Source organism: Astyanax mexicanus, chromosome 12 (genome assembly GCF_023375975.1).
Source record: "Astyanax mexicanus isolate ESR-SI-001 chromosome 12, AstMex3_surface, whole genome shotgun sequence".
Taxonomy (NCBI): Eukaryota; Metazoa; Chordata; class Actinopteri; order Characiformes; family Acestrorhamphidae; genus Astyanax; species Astyanax mexicanus.
In genome coordinates this window covers 50,831,034-50,854,027 of record NC_064419.1, presented here as the reverse complement: position 1 = coordinate 50,854,027, position 22,994 = coordinate 50,831,034, and the positions used below count along the sequence as shown (strand labels likewise).

General features: G+C 45.6%; 3 protein-coding genes across 7 annotated transcripts in view; 1 reads left to right on the top strand and 2 right to left on the bottom strand.

The window, feature by feature from the left end:
- The first annotated feature begins 8,919 nt into the window (after positions 1–8,919).
- rab3c (RAB3C, member RAS oncogene family) lies at positions 8,920–17,266 on the top strand. Its single transcript, XM_007242566.4, has 5 exons — positions 8,920–9,139; positions 10,057–10,275; positions 10,910–11,028; positions 11,328–11,452; positions 15,926–17,266. The coding sequence occupies exons 1-5, from the start codon at positions 9,122–9,124 to the stop codon at positions 16,114–16,116; spliced, it is 672 nt and encodes a 223-aa protein (XP_007242628.2). The 5' UTR covers positions 8,920–9,121; the 3' UTR covers positions 16,117–17,266.
- A 106-nt stretch (positions 17,267–17,372) lies between these two features.
- LOC125806069 (pleckstrin homology-like domain family A member 1) lies at positions 17,373–18,978 on the bottom strand. The gene is made up of 2 exons (XM_049485629.1): positions 18,830–18,978; positions 17,373–18,783 (listed from the first exon to the last, which is right to left on the bottom strand). The coding sequence occupies exons 1-2, from the start codon at positions 18,976–18,978 to the stop codon at positions 18,420–18,422; spliced, it is 513 nt and encodes a 170-aa protein (XP_049341586.1). The 3' UTR covers positions 17,373–18,419.
- pde4d (phosphodiesterase 4D, cAMP-specific) overlaps positions 17,373–22,994 on the bottom strand; it is a 76,974-nt gene continuing 71,352 nt past the window's right edge. For all 5 annotated transcript variants that reach the window (XM_049485602.1, XM_049485606.1, XM_049485604.1 and 2 more), the window contains 3 exons: positions 22,790–22,912; positions 21,966–22,148; positions 17,373–21,644 (listed from right to left, as the gene is read on the bottom strand). In XM_049485602.1, the coding sequence (XP_049341559.1) occupies positions 21,108–21,644; positions 21,966–22,148; positions 22,790–22,912 (843 nt within the window). In that variant the 3' untranslated portion in view covers positions 17,373–21,107. The remainder of the gene's footprint in view (positions 21,645–21,965; positions 22,149–22,789; positions 22,913–22,994) is intronic.

Below are 22,994 nucleotides of genomic sequence, written 5' to 3'. Positions count from 1 at the left end.
AAATGGCACCTCTGGTGTTGCTTGTATAGTTTCATGCCACAGAAGTCAACATAGGCCAAACTCCTTTCCCCGACAACTCAGAGGTCTGAAATCGTAATATGTTGTCCGGAGAGCACATTTGAGGTTGCCTGTAAAGTTTCGTGCCACAGACGTCAACGTAGGCCAAACTCCTTTCCCCGACAACCCAGAGGTCTGAAATCGTAATATGTTGTCCAAATGGCACCTCTGGTGTTGCTTGTAAAGTTTCGTGCCACAGACGTCAACGTAGGCCAAACTCCTTCCCCCGACAACCCAGAGGTCTGAAATCGTAATATGTCGTCCAAATGGCACCTCTGGTGTTGCTTGTACAGTTTCGTGCCACAAAAGTCAACGTAGGCCAACCTCCTTCCCCCGACAACTCAGAGGTCTGAAATCGTAATATGTCATCCAAATGACACTTCTGGTGTTGTTTGTAAAGTTTCTTGCCACAGACGTCAACGTAGGCCAAACTCCTTCCCCCGACAACCCAGAGGTCTGAAATCGTAATATGTCGTCCAAATGGCACCTCTGGTGTTGCTTGTATAGTTTCATGCCACAGAAGTCAACATAGGCCAAACTCCTTTCCCCGACAACTCAGAGGTCTGAAATCGTAATATGTTGTCCGGAGAGCACATTTGAGGTTGCCTGTAAAGTTTCGTGCCACAGACGTCAACGTAGGCCAAACTCCTTTCCCCGACAACCTAGAGGTCTGAAATCGTAATATGTTGTCCAAATGGCACCTCTGGTGTTGCTTGTAAAGTTTCGTGCCACAGACGTCAACGTAGGCCAAACTACTTCCCCCTACAACCCAAAGGTCTGAAATCGTAATATGTTGTCCGGACAGCACATTTGAGGTTGCCTGTAAAGTTTCGTGCCACAGACGTCAACGTAGGCCAAACTCTTTTCCCCGACATCCCAGAGGTCTGAAATCGTAATATGTTGTCCGGACAGCACAGTTGAGGTTGCCTGTAAAGTTTCGTGCCACAGACATCAACTTATGCCAAACTCCTTCCCCCGACAACCCAGAGGTCTGAAATCGTAATATAATGTCCAAATGGCACCTCTGGTGTTGCTTGTATAGTTTCATGCCACAGAAGTCAACGTAGGCCAAACTCCTTCCCCCGACAACCCAGAGGTCTGAAATCGTAATATGTTGTCCAAATGGCACCTCTGGTGTTGCTTGTAAAGTTTCGTGCCACAGAAGTCAACGTAGGCCAAACTCCTTCCCCGGACAACTCAGAGGTCTGAAATCGTAATATGTTGTCCAAATGGCACCTCTGGTGTTGCTTGTATAGTTTCATGCCACAGAAGTCAACGTAGGCCAAACTCCTTCCCCCGACAACCCAGAGGTCTGAAATCGTAATATGTCGTCCAAATGACACTTCTGGTGTTGTTTGTAAAGTTTCGTGCCACCGATGTCAACGTAGGCCAAACTACTTCCCCCGACAACCCAGAGGTCTGAAATCGTAATATGTTGTCCAAATGGCACCTCTGGTGTTGCTTGTATAGTTTCATGCCACAGAAGTCAACGTAGGCCAAACTCCTTCCCCCGACAACCCAGAGGTCTGAAATCGTAATATGTCGTCCAAATGACACTTCTGGTGTTGTTTGTAAAGTTTCGTGCCACAGAAGTCAACGTAGGCCAAACTCCTTCCCCCGACAACTCAGAGGTCTGAAATCGTAATACGTTGTCCAAATGACACTTCTAGTGTTGTTTGTAAAGTTTCGTGCCACAGAAGTCAACGTAGGCCAAACTCCTTCCCCCGACAACCCAGAGGTCTGAAATCGTAATATGTCGTCCAAATGGCACTTCTGGTGTTGTTTGTAAAGTTTCGTGCCACCGATGTCAACGTAGGCCAAACTACTTCCCCCGACAACCCAGAGGTCTGAAATCGTAATATGTTGTCCAAATGGCACCTCTGGTGTTGCTTGTATAGTTTCATGCCACAGAAGTCAACGTAGGCCAAACTCCTTCCCCCGACAACCCAGAGGTCTGAAATCGTAATATGTCGTCCAAATGACACTTCTGGTGTTGTTTGTAAAGTTTCGTGCCACAGAAGTCAACGTAGGCCAAACTCCTTCCCCCGACAACTCAGAGGTCTGAAATCGTAATACGTTGTCCAAATGACACTTCTAGTGTTGTTTGTAAAGTTTCGTGCCACAGAAGTCAACGTAGGCCAAACTCCTTCCCCCGACAACCCAGAGGTCTGAAATCGTAATATGTCGTCCAAATGGCACCTCTGGTGTTGCTTGTACAGTTTCGTGCCACAAAAGTCAACGTAGGCCAACCTCCTTCCCCCGACAACTCAGAGGTCTGAAATCGTAATATGTCATCCAAATGACACTTCTGGTGTTGTTTGTAAAGTTTCTTGCCACAGACGTCAACGTAGGCCAAACTCCTTCCCCCGACAACCCAGAGGTCTGAAATCGTAATATGTCGTCCAAATGGCACCTCTGGTGTTGCTTGTATAGTTTCATGCCACAGAAGTCAACATAGGCCAAACTCCTTTCCCCGACAACTCAGAGGTCTGAAATCGTAATATGTTGTCCGGAGAGCACATTTGAGGTTGCCTGTAAAGTTTCGTGCCACAGACGTCAACGTAGGCCAAACTCCTTTCCCCGACAACCCAGAGGTCTGAAATCGTAATATGTTGTCCAAATGGCACCTCTGGTGTTGCTTGTAAAGTTTCGTGCCACAGACGTCAACGTAGGCCAAACTCCTTCCCCCGACAACCCAGAGGTCTGAAATCGTAATATGTCGTCCAAATGGCACCTCTGGTGTTGCTTGTACAGTTTCGTGCCACAAAAGTCAACGTAGGCCAACCTCCTTCCCCCGACAACTCAGAGGTCTGAAATCGTAATATGTCATCCAAATGACACTTCTGGTGTTGTTTGTAAAGTTTCTTGCCACAGACGTCAACGTAGGCCAAACTCCTTCCCCCGACAACCCAGAGGTCTGAAATCGTAATATGTCGTCCAAATGGCACCTCTGGTGTTGCTTGTATAGTTTCATGCCACAGAAGTCAACATAGGCCAAACTCCTTTCCCCGACAACTCAGAGGTCTGAAATCGTAATATGTTGTCCGGAGAGCACATTTGAGGTTGCCTGTAAAGTTTCGTGCCACAGACGTCAACGTAGGCCAAACTCCTTTCCCCGACAACCTAGAGGTCTGAAATCGTAATATGTTGTCCAAATGGCACCTCTGGTGTTGCTTGTAAAGTTTCGTGCCACAGACGTCAACGTAGGCCAAACTACTTCCCCCTACAACCCAAAGGTCTGAAATCGTAATATGTTGTCCGGACAGCACATTTGAGGTTGCCTGTAAAGTTTCGTGCCACAGACGTCAACGTAGGCCAAACTCTTTTCCCCGACATCCCAGAGGTCTGAAATCGTAATATGTTGTCCGGACAGCACAGTTGAGGTTGCCTGTAAAGTTTCGTGCCACAGACATCAACTTATGCCAAACTCCTTCCCCCGACAACCCAGAGGTCTGAAATCGTAATATAATGTCCAAATGGCACCTCTGGTGTTGCTTGTATAGTTTCATGCCACAGAAGTCAACGTAGGCCAAACTCCTTCCCCCGACAACCCAGAGGTCTGAAATCGTAATATGTTGTCCAAATGGCACCTCTGGTGTTGCTTGTAAAGTTTCGTGCCACAGAAGTCAACGTAGGCCAAACTCCTTCCCCGGACAACTCAGAGGTCTGAAATCGTAATATGTTGTTCAAATGACACTTCTGGTGTTGATTGTAAAGTTTCGTGCCACAGAAGTCAACGTAGGCCAAACTCCTTCCCCCGACAACTCAGAGGTCTGAAATCGTAATACGTTGTCCAAATGACACTTCTGGTGTTGTTTGTAAAGTTTCGTGCCACAGAAGTCAACGTAGGCCAAACTCCTTCCCCCGACAACCCAGAGGTCTGAAATCGTAATATGTTGTCCGGACAGCACAGTTGAGGTTGCCTGTAAAGTTTCGTGCCACAGACATCAACTTATGCCAAACTCCTTCCCCCGACAACCCAGAGGTCTGAAATCGTAATATGTTGTCCAAATGGCACCTCTGGTGTTGTTTGTAAAGTTTCGTGCCACAGAAGTCAACGTAGGCCAAACTCCTTCCCCCGACAACTCAGAGGTCTGAAATCGTAATATGTTATCCAAATGACACTTCTGGTGTTGTTTGTAAAGTTTCGTGCCACCGATGTCAACGTAGGCCAAACTACTTCCCCCGACAACCCAGAGGTCTGAAATCGTAATATCTTGTCCAAATGGCACCTCTGGTGTTGCTTGTATAGTTTCATGCCACAGAAGTCAACGTAGGCCAAACTCCTTCCCCCGACAACCCAGAGGTCTGAAATCGTAATATGTCGTCCAAATGACACTTCTGGTGTTGTTTGTAAAGTTTCGTGCCACAGAAGTCAACGTAGGCCAAACTCCTTCCCCCGACAACTCAGAGGTCTGAAATCGTAATACGTTGTCCAAATGACACTTCTGGTGTTGTTTGTAAAGTTTCGTGCCACAGAAGTCAACGTAGGCCAAACTCCTTCCCCCGACAACCCAGAGGTCTGAAATCGTAATATGTCGTCCAAATGGCACCTCTGGTGTTGCTTGTACAGTTTCGTGCCACAAAAGTCAACGTAGGCCAACCTCCTTCCCCCGACAACTCAGAGGTCTGAAATCGTAATATGTTATCCAAATGACACTTCTGGTGTTGTTTGTAAAGTTTCGTGCCACAGACGTCAACGTAGGCCAAACTCCTTCCCCCGACAACCCAGAGGTCTGAAATCGTAATATGTCGTCCAAATGGCACCTCTGGTGTTGCTTGTATAGTTTCATGCCACAGAAGTCAACATAGGCCAAACTCCTTTCCCCGACAACTCAGAGGTCTGAAATCGTAATATGTTGTCCGGAGAGCACATTTGAGGTTGCCTGTAAAGTTTTATGCCACAGACGTCAACGTAGGCCAAACTACTTTCCCCGACAACCCAGAGGTCTGAAATCGTAATATGTTGTCCGGACAGCACAGTTGAGGTTGCCTGTAAAGTTTCGTGCCACAGACGTCAACGTAGGCCAAACTCCTTTCCCCGACAACCCAGAGGTCTGAAATCGTAATATGTCGTCCAAATGGCACCTCTGGTGTTGCTTGTATAGTTTCATGCCACAGAAGTCAACATAGGCCAAACTCCTTTCCCCGACAACTCAGAGGTCTGAAATCGTAATATGTTGTCCGGAGAGCACATTTGAGGTTGCCTGTAAAGTTTCGTGCCACAGACGTCAACGTAGGCCAAACTCCTTTCCCCGACAACCTAGAGGTCTGAAATCGTAATATGTTGTCCAAATGGCACCTCTGGTGTTGCTTGTAAAGTTTCATGCCACAGAAGTCAACGTAGGCCGAACTCCTTCCCCTGACAACTCAGAGGTCTGAAATCGTAATATGTTGTCCAAATGGCACCTCTGGTGTTGCTTGTATAGTTTCATGCCACAGAAGTCAACGTAGGCCAAACTCCTTCCCCCGACAACCCGACAACCCAGGGGTCTGAAATCGTAATATGTCGTCCAAATGGCACCTCTGGTGTTGCTTGTAAAGTTTCGTGCCACAAAAGTCAACGTAGGCCAAACTCCTTCCCCCGACAACTCAGAGGTCTGAAATCGTAATATGTTGTCCGGAGAGCACATTTGAGGTTGCCTGTAAAGTTTCATGCCACAGACGTCAACGTAGGCCAAACTACTTCCCCCGACAACCCAGAGGTCTGAAATCGTAATATGTTGTCCGGACAGCATATTTGAGGTTGCCTGTAAAGTTTCGTGCCACAGACTTCAATGTAGGCCAAACTACTTCCCCCGACAACCCAGAGGTCTGAAATCGTAATATGTTGTCCAAATGGCACCTCTGTTGTTGCTTGTATAGTTTCATGCCACAGAAGTCAACGTAGGCCAAACTCCTTCCCCCGACAACCCAGGGGTCTGAAATCGTAATATGTCGTCCAAATGGCACCTCTGGTGTTGCCTGTAAAGTTCCATGCCACAGACGTCAACGTAGGCCAAACTACTTCCCCCAACAACTCAGAGGTCTGAAATCGTAATATGTTGTCCGGAGAGCACATTTGAGGTTGCCTGTAAAGTTTCATGCCACAGACGTCAACGTAGGCCAAACTACTTCCCCCGACAACCCAGAGGTCTGAAATCGTAATATGTTGTCCGGACAGCACATTTGAGGTTGCCTGTAAAGTTTCGTGCCACAGACTTCAACGTAGGCCAAACTACTTCCCCCGACAACCTAGAGGTCTGAAATCGTAATATGTTGTCCAAATGGCACCTCTGGTGTTGCTTGTATAGTTTCATGCCACAGAAGTCAACGTAGGCCAAACTCCTTCCCCCGACAACCCAGGGGTCTGAAATCGTAATATGTCGTCCAAATGGCACCTCTGGTGTTGCTTGTAAAGTTTCGTGCCACAAAAGTCAACGTAGGCCAAACTCCTTCCCCCGACAACTCAGAGGTCTGAAATCGTAATATGTTATCCAAATGACACTTCTGGTGTTGTTTGTAAAGTTTCCTGCCACAGAAATCAACATAGGCCAAACTCCTTTCCCCAACAACTCAGAGGTCTGAAATCGTAATATGTTGTCCGGAGAGCACATTTGAGGTTGCCTGTAAAGTTTCATGCCACAGATGTCAACGTAGGCCAAACTACTTCCCCCGACAACCCAGAGGTCTGAAATCGTAATATGTTGTCCGGACAGCACAGTTGAGGTTGCCTGTAAAGTTTCGTGCCACAGATGTCAACGTAGGCCAAACTCCTTCCCCCGACAACTCAGAGGTCTGAAATCGTAATATGTTATCCAAATGACACTTCTGGTGTTGTTTGTAAAGTTTCGTGCCACAGAAGTCAACATAGGCCAAACTCCTTCCCCCAACAACTCAGAGGTCTGAAATCGTAATATGTTGTCCGGACAGCACATTTGAGGTTGCCTGTAAAGTTTCGTGCCACAGACGTCAACGTAGGCCAAACTCCTTCCCCTGACAACCCAGAGGTCTGAAATCGAAATATGTTGTCCAAATGGCACCTCTGGGAGTACCAGTAAAGTTTCGTGCAACAGAAGTCAACGTAGGCCAAACTCCTTCCCCCGACAACCCAGAGGTCTGAAATCGAAATATGTTGTCCAATTGGCACCTCTGGGGGGGTACCAGTAAAGTTTCGTTTCACAGAAGTCAACGTCATTCAAACACATAACTAAGTAAAAAATGTATTTACTGTTCATTTAAATTTCTGTCACTATTAGGTGACACTATAATGGCCTCAAAAGGGGACACCAGGCTCTTGTAGAACAAAATTCCAAACTCCTTCCCCTGACAACCCAGAGGTCTGAAATCGAAATATATTGTCCAAATGGCACCTCTGGGAGTACCAGTAAAGTTTCGTGGCACAAAAGTCAACGTAGGCCAAACTGCTTCCTCTGACCACACAGAGGCATGAAATCGAAATATTTTGTCTGAATAGCATCTCTCATATTGCCTGTAAAGTTTCGTGACACAGAATGTACTGTAGGCCAAACTCCAACCAAGGACCACCCAGAGAAGGAGGCGTTCTAACTCACCCTTCAAGGTAACCTCTGGAGTGTCATGTCACAGAAGCCCCCTTAGGCCAAACTCTGACCCAGAAGTCACATTGGAGGACATTTACTGTTTTCTTTTATGTTCACAATGTCCAATTTGAAGAATGGTCCAAAATCACACAAAAAGGTAATAGCCTTAGGTAACTTGACGATTTTGGCAAAAAAAAATAAAAATAAAAGTGATTTTTAATGTTTTTTTTATTAAACTGAGCACAATTTACCATGCATGGGAAACTTCCAACTCATTTGAGTCATATTCTCATATAAAAAAAGAATTTGAAGAATGGTCCAAAATCACAAAAAACGGTAACAGCCTTAGGTAATTTGACGATTTTGGCAAAAAAATTAAAAGTAATTTTTAATGTGTTTTTCAATCAATTTGAGCACAATTAACCATGCACCTGCAAGTCCCAACTCATTTGAGTCATATTCTCATATTAAAAAAGAATTTGAAGAATGGTTCAAAATCACACAAAAAGGCTATATAGCTATTGTTTTCTTATTTATTTATGGCCTTACAGTCGTTTCAGTGAATACAACACAGAGAATGATGCTTCAATATGATTTTATAGCCACTAGATGGCGCTCTGAGTCAGCTTTCTATCGCTTTAACAAAACCGGTTTATGGAGAAACTGCCTGACTCCTGTGTTCAGAAAATCCCTGCAAACAACCAGAGAGAGCCCGCGAGTGAATCCAGAATAAATGGGGGTGAATGAAGCTAAACGGCTAAAAAAAAACCCCTGATATTTCTTTACTTTTAGAAAGTAGAACAAAGTATTTTGCTAAAATAAAAATTCTTAATTCTACACAAAAAATAAAGGAATATGTCCTGGCTCAGTAGTTTTACACTTGTTAAAGTAGGAAATAGAAAGTAGGCAGCATAGCTATATATTCGAGCTGGCTTAACAGCCAGGTCTTTTGCCCCCTGTGCATTAATTTACACTGATTAAGGTGTTTAACACACCTATAATAATCACAACTCTACCGATTTATACCCGATTTTCACACATTACAAATACCTGCTTTCATACTGAAATACTTTATATTATACTCCTTAACAAATACAGACATACGGTATGATATATTAATAAGTGTATAAATTAGTAATTTTTATATTATATGTACACACACACACACACACAAACATATATATATATGTGTGTGTGTATTTATGTATATATACATGTGTATGTATGTACACTTATTAATGTGCCATACCATATGTCTGTATTTGTTAAAAAAACATAATACCAATAAAAAAACAATAAATGTCGGATTAAAGCATTTTCCCTTCAATGAGACCAAAACGTTCAGCCCGCCCCCTTCTGGACAAACGAGGCACTGCCATTGATCAACAGGATGAATGGGAGAGAAGGGAGGAGAGTGAGGAAATGACGTCAGAAGCATCATCAGCATCCATCTCCAGCAAAAGCAGCGAATTCACAGCTTTGATCTCCCGACAGATCCTGACTCTGATTCTGGAGCTCTAGAGATGGATTTATATGGAAAGGTAAGACTAATAATAATAATAATAATAATAATAATAATTAGCGCGGTTTTATTGTATTATGGGTTTATAGTAGCTGTCAGATGAGCTGTTCAGATCAGTTTATTATAAAAGGCTGATCAGGATGATTGATTGATTATAGATTAATAAATGTATGACTATTTATTGTTCAGGCTCGAGCTGATCAGCTTAACTTAATGCAGCCTGAGCTAAAACTGCTGATCTTAATACTGATTCCAGAAACCTCACTGCGGTTCTGGTTCTGTTGTATTGTGTTCTGGTTCTGTTTTATTGTGTTCTGGTTCTGTTTTATTGTGTTCTGTTTCTGTTGTTTTGTGTTCTGGTTCTGTCGTTTTGTGTTCTGGTTCTGTTGTTTTTGTTCTGGTTCTGTTGTTTTGTGTTCTGGTTCTGTTGTTTTGTGTTCTGTTTCTGTTGTTTTGTGTTCTGGTTCTGTTGTTTTGTGTTCTGGTTCTGTTGTTTTGTGTTCTGGTTCTGTTGTATTGTCTTCTGGTTCTGTTGTTTTGTGTTCTGTTTCTGTTGTTTTGTGTTCTGGTTCTGTTGTTTTGTGTTCTGGTTCTGTTGTTTTGTGTTCTGGTTCTGTTGTATTGTCTTCTGGTTCTGTTGTTTTGTGTTCTGGTTCTGTTGTTTTGTGTTCTGGTTCTGTTGTATTGTGTTCTGGTTCTGTTGTTTTGTGTTCTGTTTCTGTTGTTTTGTGTTCTGGTTCTGTTGTTTTGTGTTCTGGTTCTGTTGTTTTGTGTTCTGGTTCTGTTGTATTGTCTTCTGGTTCTGTTGTTTTGTGTTCTGTTTCTGTTGTTTTGTGTTCCAGTTCTGTTGTTTTTGTTCTGGTTCTGTTGTTTTTGTTCTGGTTCTGTTGTATTGTGTTCTGGGTTTAATCTCACTGCGGTTCTGGTTCTGTACAGATGGCTGCCACTCAGGATGGGAAACAGGAAACCTCAGAACCGAACTTCGACTACATGTTTAAGCTGCTGATAATTGGGAACAGCAGTGTGGGTAAAACCTCCCTCCTGTTCCGATTCGCTGACGACGCTTTCACTCCCGCCTTCGTCAGCACCGTCGGCATCGACTTCAAAATCAAAACTCTTTACAAAAACAACAAGAGGATCAAATTGCAGATCTGGGTGAGCAAATTTTACTCTGTTTACAGAAAAACGCTAATTCCATCTTTCTGCTCCTCCGAGTTCCTGACTGTCCCCCAGTCCGACCCGGTACCGATGAAGGTTCCACCCTCAGGTTCTCCTGTCCGGCCAGACTGATGGAAGTTTCTGGATGTCAGGCTTCCCATTACCCACCAGAGATCAGCTGATCCTCATCCAGTTTATTCACCTGCCTCAGACCAGCTGCTCACATTTACATAAACTCTTACTAGGAATTGCTTCTACTGTTGGAGTAAATATTCACCTGAATATATCAGACCTGTGTGGATTATAATAACTTTTATTTATAATTTATCTGATCAGAGGAGGATTATATATTATGATATCTGTAAAGCCGCTTTGCAAAATAATTTGTAAAACTGCTGTATCAATAAATCTAATTTGATATGAATATATTATAATATATTTACACTGTTATGAGGGACATTATTTTATTGGTTCAAAATCACTAATTAACCTATTGTCACCGTGCCTAATGTCAGTATACCCAATAAGTTTGAGATCATATTTGTTCATATTTGTATACTGAAGTTCCAGGTTGTGGCTGGAAGTGTAATGGATCAGATGGATGTAGCTAATGATGGTTGTGGGTTTGTAGGACACAGCGGGTCAGGAACGGTACCGGACCATCACCACCGCGTACTACAGAGGAGCGATGGGCTTCATCCTCATGTACGACATCACCAACGAGGAGTCCTTCGCCGCTGTGCAGGACTGGTGAGTTACACTGATAATAATTCAATTAGAGGATGATTCATAGTTCCAAACTTGGGTTCCTCACTTTTCCTCACCATTTTTAATAATACTCTGATTAATACTGAATTTATTACTGAATATTACTTTAATACTGAATTATTTTGAGGAAGATTGCAAGATTATGGCAGAAAATTCATAATACATAAATTCAGTGTTCTCAGACTTTGACACATTTTTATCATTGGTTTTACTTGATTATCAGAGAGGTGGGGAGTAAAGTTGAGGAGCAGGTTCTGAATGGCTGCTGGTTGTGATTTCAGGTCGACTCAGATTAAAACATATTCGTGGGAAAATGCTCAGGTGATTCTGGTGGGAAACAAATGTGACATGGAGGAGGAGCGAATCGTATCTGTGGACAGCGGACGACTCCTGGCAGAACAACTGGGTGAGTAAAACCGGTCTGGAGCGTGAGTAACCAGCATCCACCCACTCCACACACCAGCATCCACCCACTCCACACACCAGCATCCACCCACTCCACACACCAGCATCCACCCACTCCACCCTCCACACACCAGCATCCACCCACTCCACCCTCCACACACCAGCATCCACCCACTCCACACACCAACATCCACCCACTCCACACACCAGCATCCACCCACTCCACCCTCCACACACCAGCATCCACCCACTCCACCCTCCACACACCAGCATCCACCCACTCCACCCTCCACACACCAGCATCCACCCACTCCACACACCAACATCCACCCACTCCACACACCAGCATCCACCCACTCCACCCTCCACACACCAGCATCCACCCATTCCATCCACCAGCATCCACCCACTCCACACACCAACATCCACCCACTCCACCCTCCACACACCAGCATCCACCCACTCCACCCTCCACACACCAGCATCCACCCACTCCATCCACCAGCATCCACCCACTCCACACACCAGCATCCACCCACTCCACACACCAACATCCACCCACTCCACACACCAGCATCCACCCACTCCATCCACCAGCATCCACCCACTCCACACACCAGCATCCACCCACTCCACACACCAACATCCACCCACTCCACACACCAACATCCACCCACTCCACACACCAACATCCACCCACTCCACCCTCCACACACCAGCATCCACCCACTCCATCCACCAGCATCCACCCACTCCACCCTCCACACACCAGCATCCACCCACTCCATCCACCAGCATCCACCCACTCCACCCTCCACACACCAGCATCCACCCACTCCATCCACCAGCATCCACCCACTCCACCCTCCACACACCAGCATCCACCCACTCCACCCTCCACACACCAGCATCCACCCACTCCACACACCAGCATCCACCCACTCCACACACCAGCATCCACCCACTCCACACACCAACATCCACCCACTCCACACACCACACACCAGCATCCACCCACTCCACACACCAGCATCCACCCACTCCACCTTTCACACACCAGCATCCACCCACTCCACCCTCCACACACCAGCATCCACCCACTCCATCCACCAGCATCCACCCACTCCACACACCAACATCCACCCACTCCACCCTCCACACATCAGCATCCACCCACTCCACCCTCCACACACCAGCATCCACCCACTCCACACACCAACATCCACCCACTCCACCCTCCACACACCAGCATCCACCCACTCCACCCTCCACACACCAGCATCCACCCACTCCACACACCAGCATCCACCCACTCCACACACCAGCATCCACCCACTCCACACACCAACATCCACCCACTCCACACACCACACACCAGCATCCACCCACTCCACACACCAGCATCCACCCACTCCACCTTCCACACACCAGCATCCACCCACTCCACCCTCCACACACCAGCATCCACCCACTCCACACACCAGCATCCACCCACTCCATCCACCAGCATCCACCCTCCAGCATCCACTCACTCCACACACCAGCATCCACCCACTCCACCCTCCACACACCAGCATCCACCCACTCCACCCTCCACACACCAGCATCCACCCACTCCACCCTCCACAACACCAGCATCCACCCACTCCACACACCAGCATCCACCCATTCCACCCTCCACAACACCAGCATCCACCCACTCCACCCTCCACAACACCAGCATCCACCCACTCCACACACCAGCATCCACCCACTCCATCCACCAGCATCCACCCTCCAGCATCCACTCACTCCACACACCAGCATCCACCCACTCCACCCTCCACACACCAGCATCCACCCACTCCACCCTCCACACACCAGCATCCACCCACTCCACCCTCCACAACACCAGCATCCACCCACTCCACACACCAGCATCCACCCATTCCACCCTCCACAACACCAGCATCCACCCACTCCACACACCAGCATCCACCCATTCCACCCTCCACAACACCAGCATCCACCCACTCCACACACCAACATCCACCCACTCCACACACCAGCATCCACCCACTCCACCCTCCACACACCAGCATCCACCCACTCCATCCACCAGCATCCACCCACTCCACACACCAACATCCACCCACTCCACCCTCCACACACCAGCATCCACCCACTCCACCCTCCACACACCAGCATCCACCCACTCCATCCACCAGCATCCACCCACTCCACACACCAGCATCCACCCACTCCACACACCAACATCCACCCACTCCACACACCAGCATCCACCCACTCCATCCACCAGCATCCACCCACTCCACACACCAGCATCCACCCACTCCACACACCAACATCCACCCACTCCACACACCAACATCCACCCACTCCACACACCAACATCCACCCACTCCACCCTCCACACACCAGCATCCACCCACTCCATCCACCAGCATCCACCCACTCCACCCTCCACACACCAGCATCCACCCACTCCATCCACCAGCATCCACCCACTCCACCCTCCACACACCAGCATCCACCCACTCCATCCACCAGCATCCACCCACTCCACCCTCCACACACCAGCATCCACCCACTCCACCCTCCACACACCAGCATCCACCCACTCCACACACCAGCATCCACCCACTCCACACACCAGCATCCACCCACTCCACACACCAACATCCACCCACTCCACACACCACACACCAGCATCCACCCACTCCACACACCAGCATCCACCCACTCCACCTTTCACACACCAGCATCCACCCACTCCACCCTCCACACACCAGCATCCACCCACTCCACACACCAGCATCCACCCACTCCACACACCAACATCCACCCACTCCACACACCAGCATCCACCCACTCCATCCACCAGCATCCACCCACTCCACACACCAACATCCACCCACTCCACACACCAACATCCACCCACTCCACACACCAACATCCACCCACTCCATCCACCAGCATCCACCCACTCCACCCTCCACACACCAGCATCCACCCACTCCATCCACCAGCATCCACCCACTCCACCCTCCACACACCAGCATCCACCCACTCCATCCACCAGCATCCACCCACTCCACCCTCCACACACCAGCATCCACCCACTCCACCCTCCACACACCAGCATCCACCCACTCCACACACCAGCATCCACCCACTCCACACACCAACATCCACCCACTCCACACACCACACACCAGCATCCACCCACTCCACACACCAGCATCCACCCACTCCACCTTTCACACACCAGCATCCACCCACTCCACCCTCCACACACCAGCATCCACCCACTCCATCCACCAGCATCCACCCACTCCACACACCAACATCCACCCACTCCACCCTCCACACATCAGCATCCACCCACTCCACCCTCCACACATCAGCATCCACCCACTCCACCCTCCACACACCAGCATCCACCCACTCCACACACCAACATCCACCCACTCCACCCTCCACACACCAGCATCCACCCACTCCACCCTCCACACACCAGCATCCACCCACTCCACACACCAGCATCCACCCACTCCACACACCAGCATCCACCCACTCCACACACCAACATCCACCCACTCCACACACCACACACCAGCATCCACCCACTCCACACACCAGCATCCACCCACTCCACCTTCCACACACCAGCATCCACCCACTCCACCCTCCACACACCAGCATCCACCCACTCCACACACCAGCATCCACCCACTCCATCCACCAGCATCCACCCTCCAGCATCCACTCACTCCACACACCAGCATCCACCCACTCCACCCTCTCCACACACCAGCATCCACCCACTCCACCCTCCACACACCAGCATCCACCCACTCCACCCTCCACAACACCAGCATCCACCCACTCCACACACCAGCATCCACCCATTCCACCCTCCACAACACCAGCATCCACCCACTCCACCCTCCACAACACCAGCATCCACCCACTCCACACACCAGCATCCACCCACTCCATCCACCAGCATCCACCCTCCAGCATCCACCCACTCCACACACCAGCATCCACCCACTCCACCCTCCACACACCAGCATCCACCCACTCCACCCTCCACACACCAGCATCCACCCACTCCACCCTCCACAACACCAGCATCCACCCACTCCACACACCAGCATCCACCCATTCCACCCTCCACAACACCAGCATCCACCCACTCCACCCTCCACAACACCAGCATCCACCCACTCCACACACCAGCATCCACCTACTCCACCCTCCAAACACCAGCATTCACCCACTCCACACACCAACATCCACCCACTCCACCCTCCACAAACCTGAGTGACCGTGTGCAGTGAGAGAACAACAGCACCAACACAAACATATCTACTATGTATTATTTGTTTGTGTGATAAACAGCACTGCATGTCCAGCAGACGTTTGGTGTTTGAAGTTTTTAACTGATTAATTTTTCATTTCTCTAAAGGGTTTGAGTTCTATGAAACGAGTGCCAAGGACAACATCAACATCACGCAGACCTTCCAACGTTTGGTGGATATTATCTGTGATAAAATGCCTGACACCCTTGATTCTGACCCGGCCGGACCCACAGGCTCAGCCACAACCAAACTGACAGACCAGCCAGCGCCGCCCCCGCAGTCCGACTGCAGCTGCTAGCTCCTCCCACATAGGCTGTGTGAGAGTGTATAGCTTTAAGTGTGTGTGTGTGTGTGTAAGTGGCTCCCATGCTGTTGCCAAGCTCCTGTATTTGAAGAGCCCCACCCACACTGAGTGTCGACTGTTAGGAAAGATTTTTCCACCTAGAGACTAAACCTAAACCTAAAGCTAAACCTAGACTTACACAGCAGATAAAAGTTGCCCAAATTCGAGTTTGTTCACAACATCTAATTTAATGTGATCTATATCCGCCATTGGTCTGAACAGTTCACATTCCTAAACTGATGTTTATTAAAGAGCAGGACTTCACATTAAGTTTCAGTTTACCTGCTGTGTGAACGCAGTCGAAGCAGCTGACTGTAGGGTGAGGGGAAGGTGTGCCAAAATATCAGCAAGAGATTATATTGTTTGATTAAAGGCATTAAAGCACTGGACAGTCCTGATCTCCTGCAGTGAGATTAAACTGGTTCCAGATCTTCTGAACTCTGCAATATTCTGAATGCGTTGTTTTAGAGAAGAAGCCATGAGCTGAAATCAGCTGAACTTTAATCTTGCTTGTCTCAGGGTAATTCAGTGTGTGTTTGCGTGTCTATTAGGGGTGTAATGGTATATAAAGGTCTCAGTTCCTTACAACTATAAGATCATTTAATTTTAGCTAATCGTTCTGCAAGTTGCTCTAGTGCTGAATAGTTGTTTTCAGAATGTGATGGACACATTAAAATGAGAGAGATATTTTGGTTATTGGACACATCAGACACATTGTAATTCTAATACACTGCTTCCTTTGTAGAGAGTAAATTTTAGATACTGCTGAATAAAGTATTACCGTTATACCGCCCAATCCTCGTCTGATCTGCCGGGATTTACTCAGTGTAAATAAGAATATCAGAGAAAGTAGAAGGAGGAGGAGCCTATACAGTTACCAGAACAACACTATTAAACCACTACCGTCACACTTCGACCACATACCGTTACACCCCCAGTGTGTATTTCTCTCTGTGTAGAATTAATAAGCCTTTGTTACTTAATAATCCAGTGCTGTATTGTCTCTGCTTTATTATTATTTGTTTATTTATTATTTATTAAAAGTATGCTGTATGAATTTTAAAGTTATGAAACAGGAATAAATGTGGCCTTGAAACCTGGAAAAGTTTTAGGTAAATTTATTCATTTCTCTGTTTTGAGTTTATTTCATACTGGTGATGGACTGTGGTTGAACCCTAAACAATATGTAAAATAAGAAGCACAGACGTAGCCGGAGTCAACCCATGCTTTTCTTTATTCGGGTGCATATAAAACATTTTATTTCGTTTTTTTCTCTTTTCTTACAGAAGATTTGTTTCTACAATTCTTATCCAATAGACTGCTGTAAATAAATAATTCATTAAACAACTACATCATCTCTCTGAAACCTCCAGAAAACTTGGCGTTCAAGTCACATAACAAAAAATAATTTTCTTTTCTGATTAAGTAAAAAGAAGACACAAAAAAGACAGAAAATGAGCCACTGATTCTATCCGTTTAGTGTGATTAGAAATCTACAGTATACGTGTCAAAAATCTCCTTCACTGCAGGATTAGAGTTTATAAACACATTCCGTCCGTCCTTTAGAATAACGTAAAAAAGCGCATTGTTTTGTTACACAGATGCCGGATATGAGTGTGTAGAACTGTCATGTTAAAATGTGATTCATCACCTGCAAATCAAACCCAACCGTCTGGCACAGAGCCAAAACCCACATTCATAAACGCGATCAATACTCTTATAGATCGGCACATAATCACACCGACGCCTCGCATACCCGGCCAATCAGATCAGGTTTTAAACAAAGAAAACCCAGCATAAACCTCTTTGGAGCTTTACAGTCAAACAGCAGCAATACGATACGCCAGACTCTAGCGCCCCCATGCTGCACTGACTGAGGCCTGCAGCATCGACACATATATATTACAGTCTGATTTATCCCTCACGTTTTATAAACAGCAGAAAAAATATAAAAACAATGAGGTCGATTCACGGCCAGTAGTTTTTTTTTTCTAGTGCAGCAAAAAGATTAAACGTTCTTTAAGGCACAACCCTGGGGCCAAGGGACTGCTGTTCTCTTTAAAGAAACAAACAAATAAATAAAACAAATAAAAGACAATAGTTTGGATTTCTCCACCTTTTCCACACAAAACTATCTCACAGGAGATGTTTTAGAAATGGGTTCTTTAGATACTGAATAATAAACATTCTCTCAATAAGAGTTCTGTAATACAGCGACACCATCACCATTAGGGATGATATAATCATTTACAACATGATCAGAACAACAATATGTACTGTACAATACATCCACTCAGACTGACACAATGAGGAGCCACTGAACGTAAGGTAGCTGGTGAGGATGAGGATGAAGATGAGCTGAGGATGAGGATGAAGATGGGGTGAGGATGAGGATGAAGATAAGGTGAGGATGAGGATGAAGATGAGGTGAGGATGAGGATGAAGATAAGGTGAGGATGAGGATGAGGATGGGGTGAGGATGAGGATGGAGTGAGGATGAGGATGAAGATAAGGTGAGGATGAGGATGAAGATGAGGTGAGGATGAGGATGAGGTGAGGATGAGGATGAAGATGAGGTGAGGATGAGGATGAAGATGAGGTGAGGATGAGGATGAAGATGGGGTGAGGATGAGGATGAAGATAAGGTGAGGATGAGGATGAAGATGAGGTGAGGATGAGGATGAAGATGGGGTGAGGATCAGGATGAAGATGGGGTGAGGATGAGGATGAAGATGGGGTGAGGATGAGGATGAAGATGGGGTGAGGATGAGGACGAGTGAAGAAACTTGGCAGTGAGATGAACAGGCCTGTCACCATAACTATTATATATAACAATATATTGTCCCAGAAATAATTGCAATAAACATTTTTTTTATTTTGATTTTGTGCAACTGATATACTGATAATATAATAGAATAATATTGGAATTGCATCCCTTTAAAATCCCTTTATGAGAGAATATTCAGATATTGTAATTAGATTCTGAACATTTTAAAGTACCTAAATGTTTATAAAAACAAACAAATGTTTAAACAGCCAACATAACAGCTAATCATGTTAGTTCATCTGCAAAAGTATTGAGGTCATGTTAAAATACTGTAATGTGATTATCGTGACAGGCCTAGAAATAAACTTAAAAAAATAAATAAAAACAACAGTGATGTAAGACTGTTTTAAAAGGCATCCATCATTTCATATATCTGATTAATTACTGCATTTATAATTTAGTTATGTTAAAATGTATTCACTTCTAACTCTGCAGTTCTGATGCTACAGTTATTCTCTGAGCACATCAAAAAAAATTGACAAGAAAAAGAGATCATTAAAAAAATAGCAGAAAAAAAGAAACAAAAAAGAAAACAGCTTTAAAATAAACAGGATCAGCGGTTCAGTTGGCACTTCTCCAACCAAACGAGTGCAAAGGTTTGGCAAAGTGACGGCAAGGTTAACAATTATAATAAAAAATATACATTCATATATATAAATATAACTCCCTGCATCAGTTAATGTTAAATAACTTGTTGCAGCTGAAACATATTAATAATATGTGCAGTAATTATTATCTAATAGGAGGCTCTATATGCTGAGTTAAATCTATATTGTGAACATTTTGGCCAGGCAGTGTATTGGTGGGTACAGTGGATAACACCACTAATACTTTCTCTATGGTGCAACAGGGTTCAATTCTCTGGCCAAGCAAATTCCCAACTCTATATTTGTGTATCAGAGACTTCAGAGCGTCAGAGAAATGCTGTTTTATATAAACACATAAAATATAAATCTAAATTTGCTCTTTGTTTCCAGTGTTTAATATTTTCTATTTTTATGAACTGTGTTAGATCAATGATGCATACAGAATGAAAGTCGGACCATTTAAATTCACATTTTTAATTTACTAGAGCATTTAAAAAATTGTTTTGGATCTTAGAATATTTTTAACATTTTGAAAAGTTCTGGTAACGCAGCTGCAAAGTCACTTTTGTCAGTGTTTAAATTTTTACATTTGGGAACATTATTTTTAACGTTTAACGTTTTAATAACATTGGGATGCAAATCATTGTTATTTTACGCTTTACAGGCTAATCTTAACCCTAGTTTTTAAACTTTGCAATAAGGTTCTCTAATAGCTGAGACCATAGAAGCCAGTCATAAGAAGATAGTTGAGTGTAAAAATATAGGTTTGATGTGAGTTCTCATTCTGTTTGTAGCACTATGTAGTTGCACCATCTGAGTTCACTTTTTCACCAGGCAATGAAATCTTTAAGACTGGTTAAGCAAAACCTAAGCGTTAAATAAAACATAGTTTTATGTAAAAAAAAAAGAATAAAAAAACTTAAAAGGTCACTGACAGAAAAACAGAATTATTTTCTGTAAATAACAGAAGATGCTGTAGTTCTTTGGCAGATGCGACTGCGTTTTTTCCTCAGTTTAAACTGTTCGGTTATCTTTATCTAACTTTGGTAAAAACACTCGAGAGGTGAAATCACGAAGACAGCGATCAACAGACGTGAAGAAAGAGGAAACCGTCAGAGGAGTGTAGTGAACTTCTACCAGCAGCATGTCTGCATCCATCAAATCCACTGCAGTGAGGAAACTGATGTAAACTAACACAAATCCCTCAGTAAAAACACTGACACACTCCACAGAGCTCCAGCAATCAGACGAGTGAGTAAACGAGTGAGTAAACGAGTGGAAAAGATTTTCCTGAGTGCAAAAATAGTTCTAGTCATGACTAAAATAAATGATATAAAACACAATAATGACGGTGGCAATGAGAACGATGAGAATGATGATGAAGATGAAAACACACTTTTGGACAGCAGTGTAGAGTACATAACAGACCAAAAATATATAAGAATATGAAAAATTCAAAAAAGAAAAATCTCTACAGCTTATTCATAAATAATTGGCTCTAGTATAAAAGAAGTCCAGGTGCTCTCAGACTGTCACGTATTGGCAGTGTTCTGCTCGTCTTCCTCCTCCACCTCTTCATCTTCCTCATCCTCCTCTTCCTCCTCCTCCTCCTCTAAAACGCAAGGTTCTGATATATGCCCCTCCTTCTCCTCCCTCGGCTCCTCCCCCACCTCCTCTCCCTCCGCCGGTTCGTCCAGAGGGATCTCGGTAGACTCCGAGTCCTGCGTACACAGGGTTTTAGAGTCGCTGCAGCTGTTCTCCTCCTCCTCTTCCTCCTCCTCCTCCTCCGCCTCCTCTTCCTCCTCCTCGTCCGCGGGGCTGCCGCTGTCCTTCTCCGTGTCCGACTCTCCGTCCTCCTCCAGCGTCAGTTCGAACTGGAACTTGTCCTGTCCGGCGGTCCGGCGGCCCTCTGTGCTCGTGTCCAGTGCGGGGGAGGGGCTCTGGGGGATGGTGCTCTGGTACCACTCCCTGTTGTCCTCCAGCGTGTCCAGAATATCCTGAGCATCCGGATGAACCAGGTCAGCCCACGTTTCCCACAGGGGGTGGACGATGTAGTCGATGAAGCCCACCTAAGGAGCAAATTTAAATTTTAAAATGTAAAAAAAATTTGTGAGATCAGTTTGGACATTTCTGACCACACCTCTGGATTCATTAAGAGTGGGAATCACCCCTAAGCTCCTAAATTTTAATTTAAAAAATCCATATTTGATGCCACTTATCGATATGAAATGATACGATGTGATCTTGCCTTTATTGGTTGATTATTAGCAACAACACAGATACAGTCGAACTAAATCATCAAAAGTCATAAATCATCTATTCTGTTTAAATCAGAATCAAATCTGGAGCTGGATATACACCGTCCAGCAACCAAATTAGAGCAGACCTACCTGAGATTTCTCCACCGAGGCGTTGTGTTTGTCGCACATTGGGCTGATCTCCATCCCACGCTCCCTCTCCCGGTCGCCCTGGCTAAAGAACTCCTCCATTATGCGGTCGGTCCACTGCCGGTACAGCTGCAGGGGCTTGGTGGGGTTGCTGAGGTCTGCGCAGTGCACCATGTTCTGCAGCACCTACAGTGTGAACAGCAAAACCGCATCAGGATCAAATTTAACGAATTGTTCTGGATTGTATGGATTTTTCCCAAATTTCTTTTCAATTAAATAATTCCTAATGAACATCAGTAGTTAGGATCACATGGCAGAGGATGTGCTTTCTTCATGTTAGCCAATGACGTCTGTTTAAACTGCCACTAAAACACAGTCAAAAGCACAGCTTAACAAGAGCCCTAACGGCAGGGGCGCAACTACGTACTTTTTGGGGTGTATGAAAACGTAGTACCTGCGCCCCTGGGGGGAGAAATACGTTTTAAAAGCGCCAGCGTCGGTCATTACTTTCCCACCATGCTCCGGAAACCAGCAAGCTGATTGGCTGTTTCTCCGGAGAGGAAATTTATTTGGCGCCCCCTCTAGTGCAGCGCCCCTATGCGTCGCATAGGCTGCACACCCCCTTTGTGGCCATCAGTTACTCATTCAGTGGTGAGAGAGAACCATTTTATCATCTAATCTCAGTCATGAATATCTGGAGCATTATTGAGATTCTGTTATCTCTCAATTAAAAAAATAGCTACAAACATCTAGACTCTGTTCCATGTGATGATAAATAAATGCTGGTTGTTCTGTCTCTTGTCTGAATGATTAGGGTTAGGACTAACCTGTATTCTGTCTGAATAATTATCCAGCAGTAGAACCCCAGAGCTGGTCACTTTTTTGGTCTCCACCATTGTTTTTAGATCTGCCAGCAAATTCATATGTTTGGACATATCTGTAGCCAAAACCTGCAGAGACGACAAAATACACAATAACCATAAAACATGATGGTTCATTAATAACAGTTATTAACTGAGCTGTAATTGTGCT

What these genes read in the sequence shown, in the direction of transcription:
- LOC125806069 (XM_049485629.1), bottom strand. Translation starts at nt 18,978, where the DNA reads ATGGTGACAGGCCTGTTCATCTCACTGCCAAGTTTCTTCACTCGTCCT. An exon ending in ATCTTCATCCTCATCCTCAC is followed by an intron (nt 18,784 to 18,829) that starts CTCATCTTCATC and finishes CCTCATCCTCAC; the next exon opens with CCCATCTTCATCCTCATCCT.
- rab3c (XM_007242566.4), top strand. An exon ending in GGATCAAATTGCAGATCTGG is followed by an intron (nt 10,276 to 10,909) that starts GTGAGCAAATTT and finishes GTGGGTTTGTAG; the next exon opens with GACACAGCGGGTCAGGAACG. An exon ending in ACTCCTGGCAGAACAACTGG is followed by an intron (nt 11,453 to 15,925) that starts GTGAGTAAAACC and finishes ATTTCTCTAAAG; the next exon opens with GGTTTGAGTTCTATGAAACG.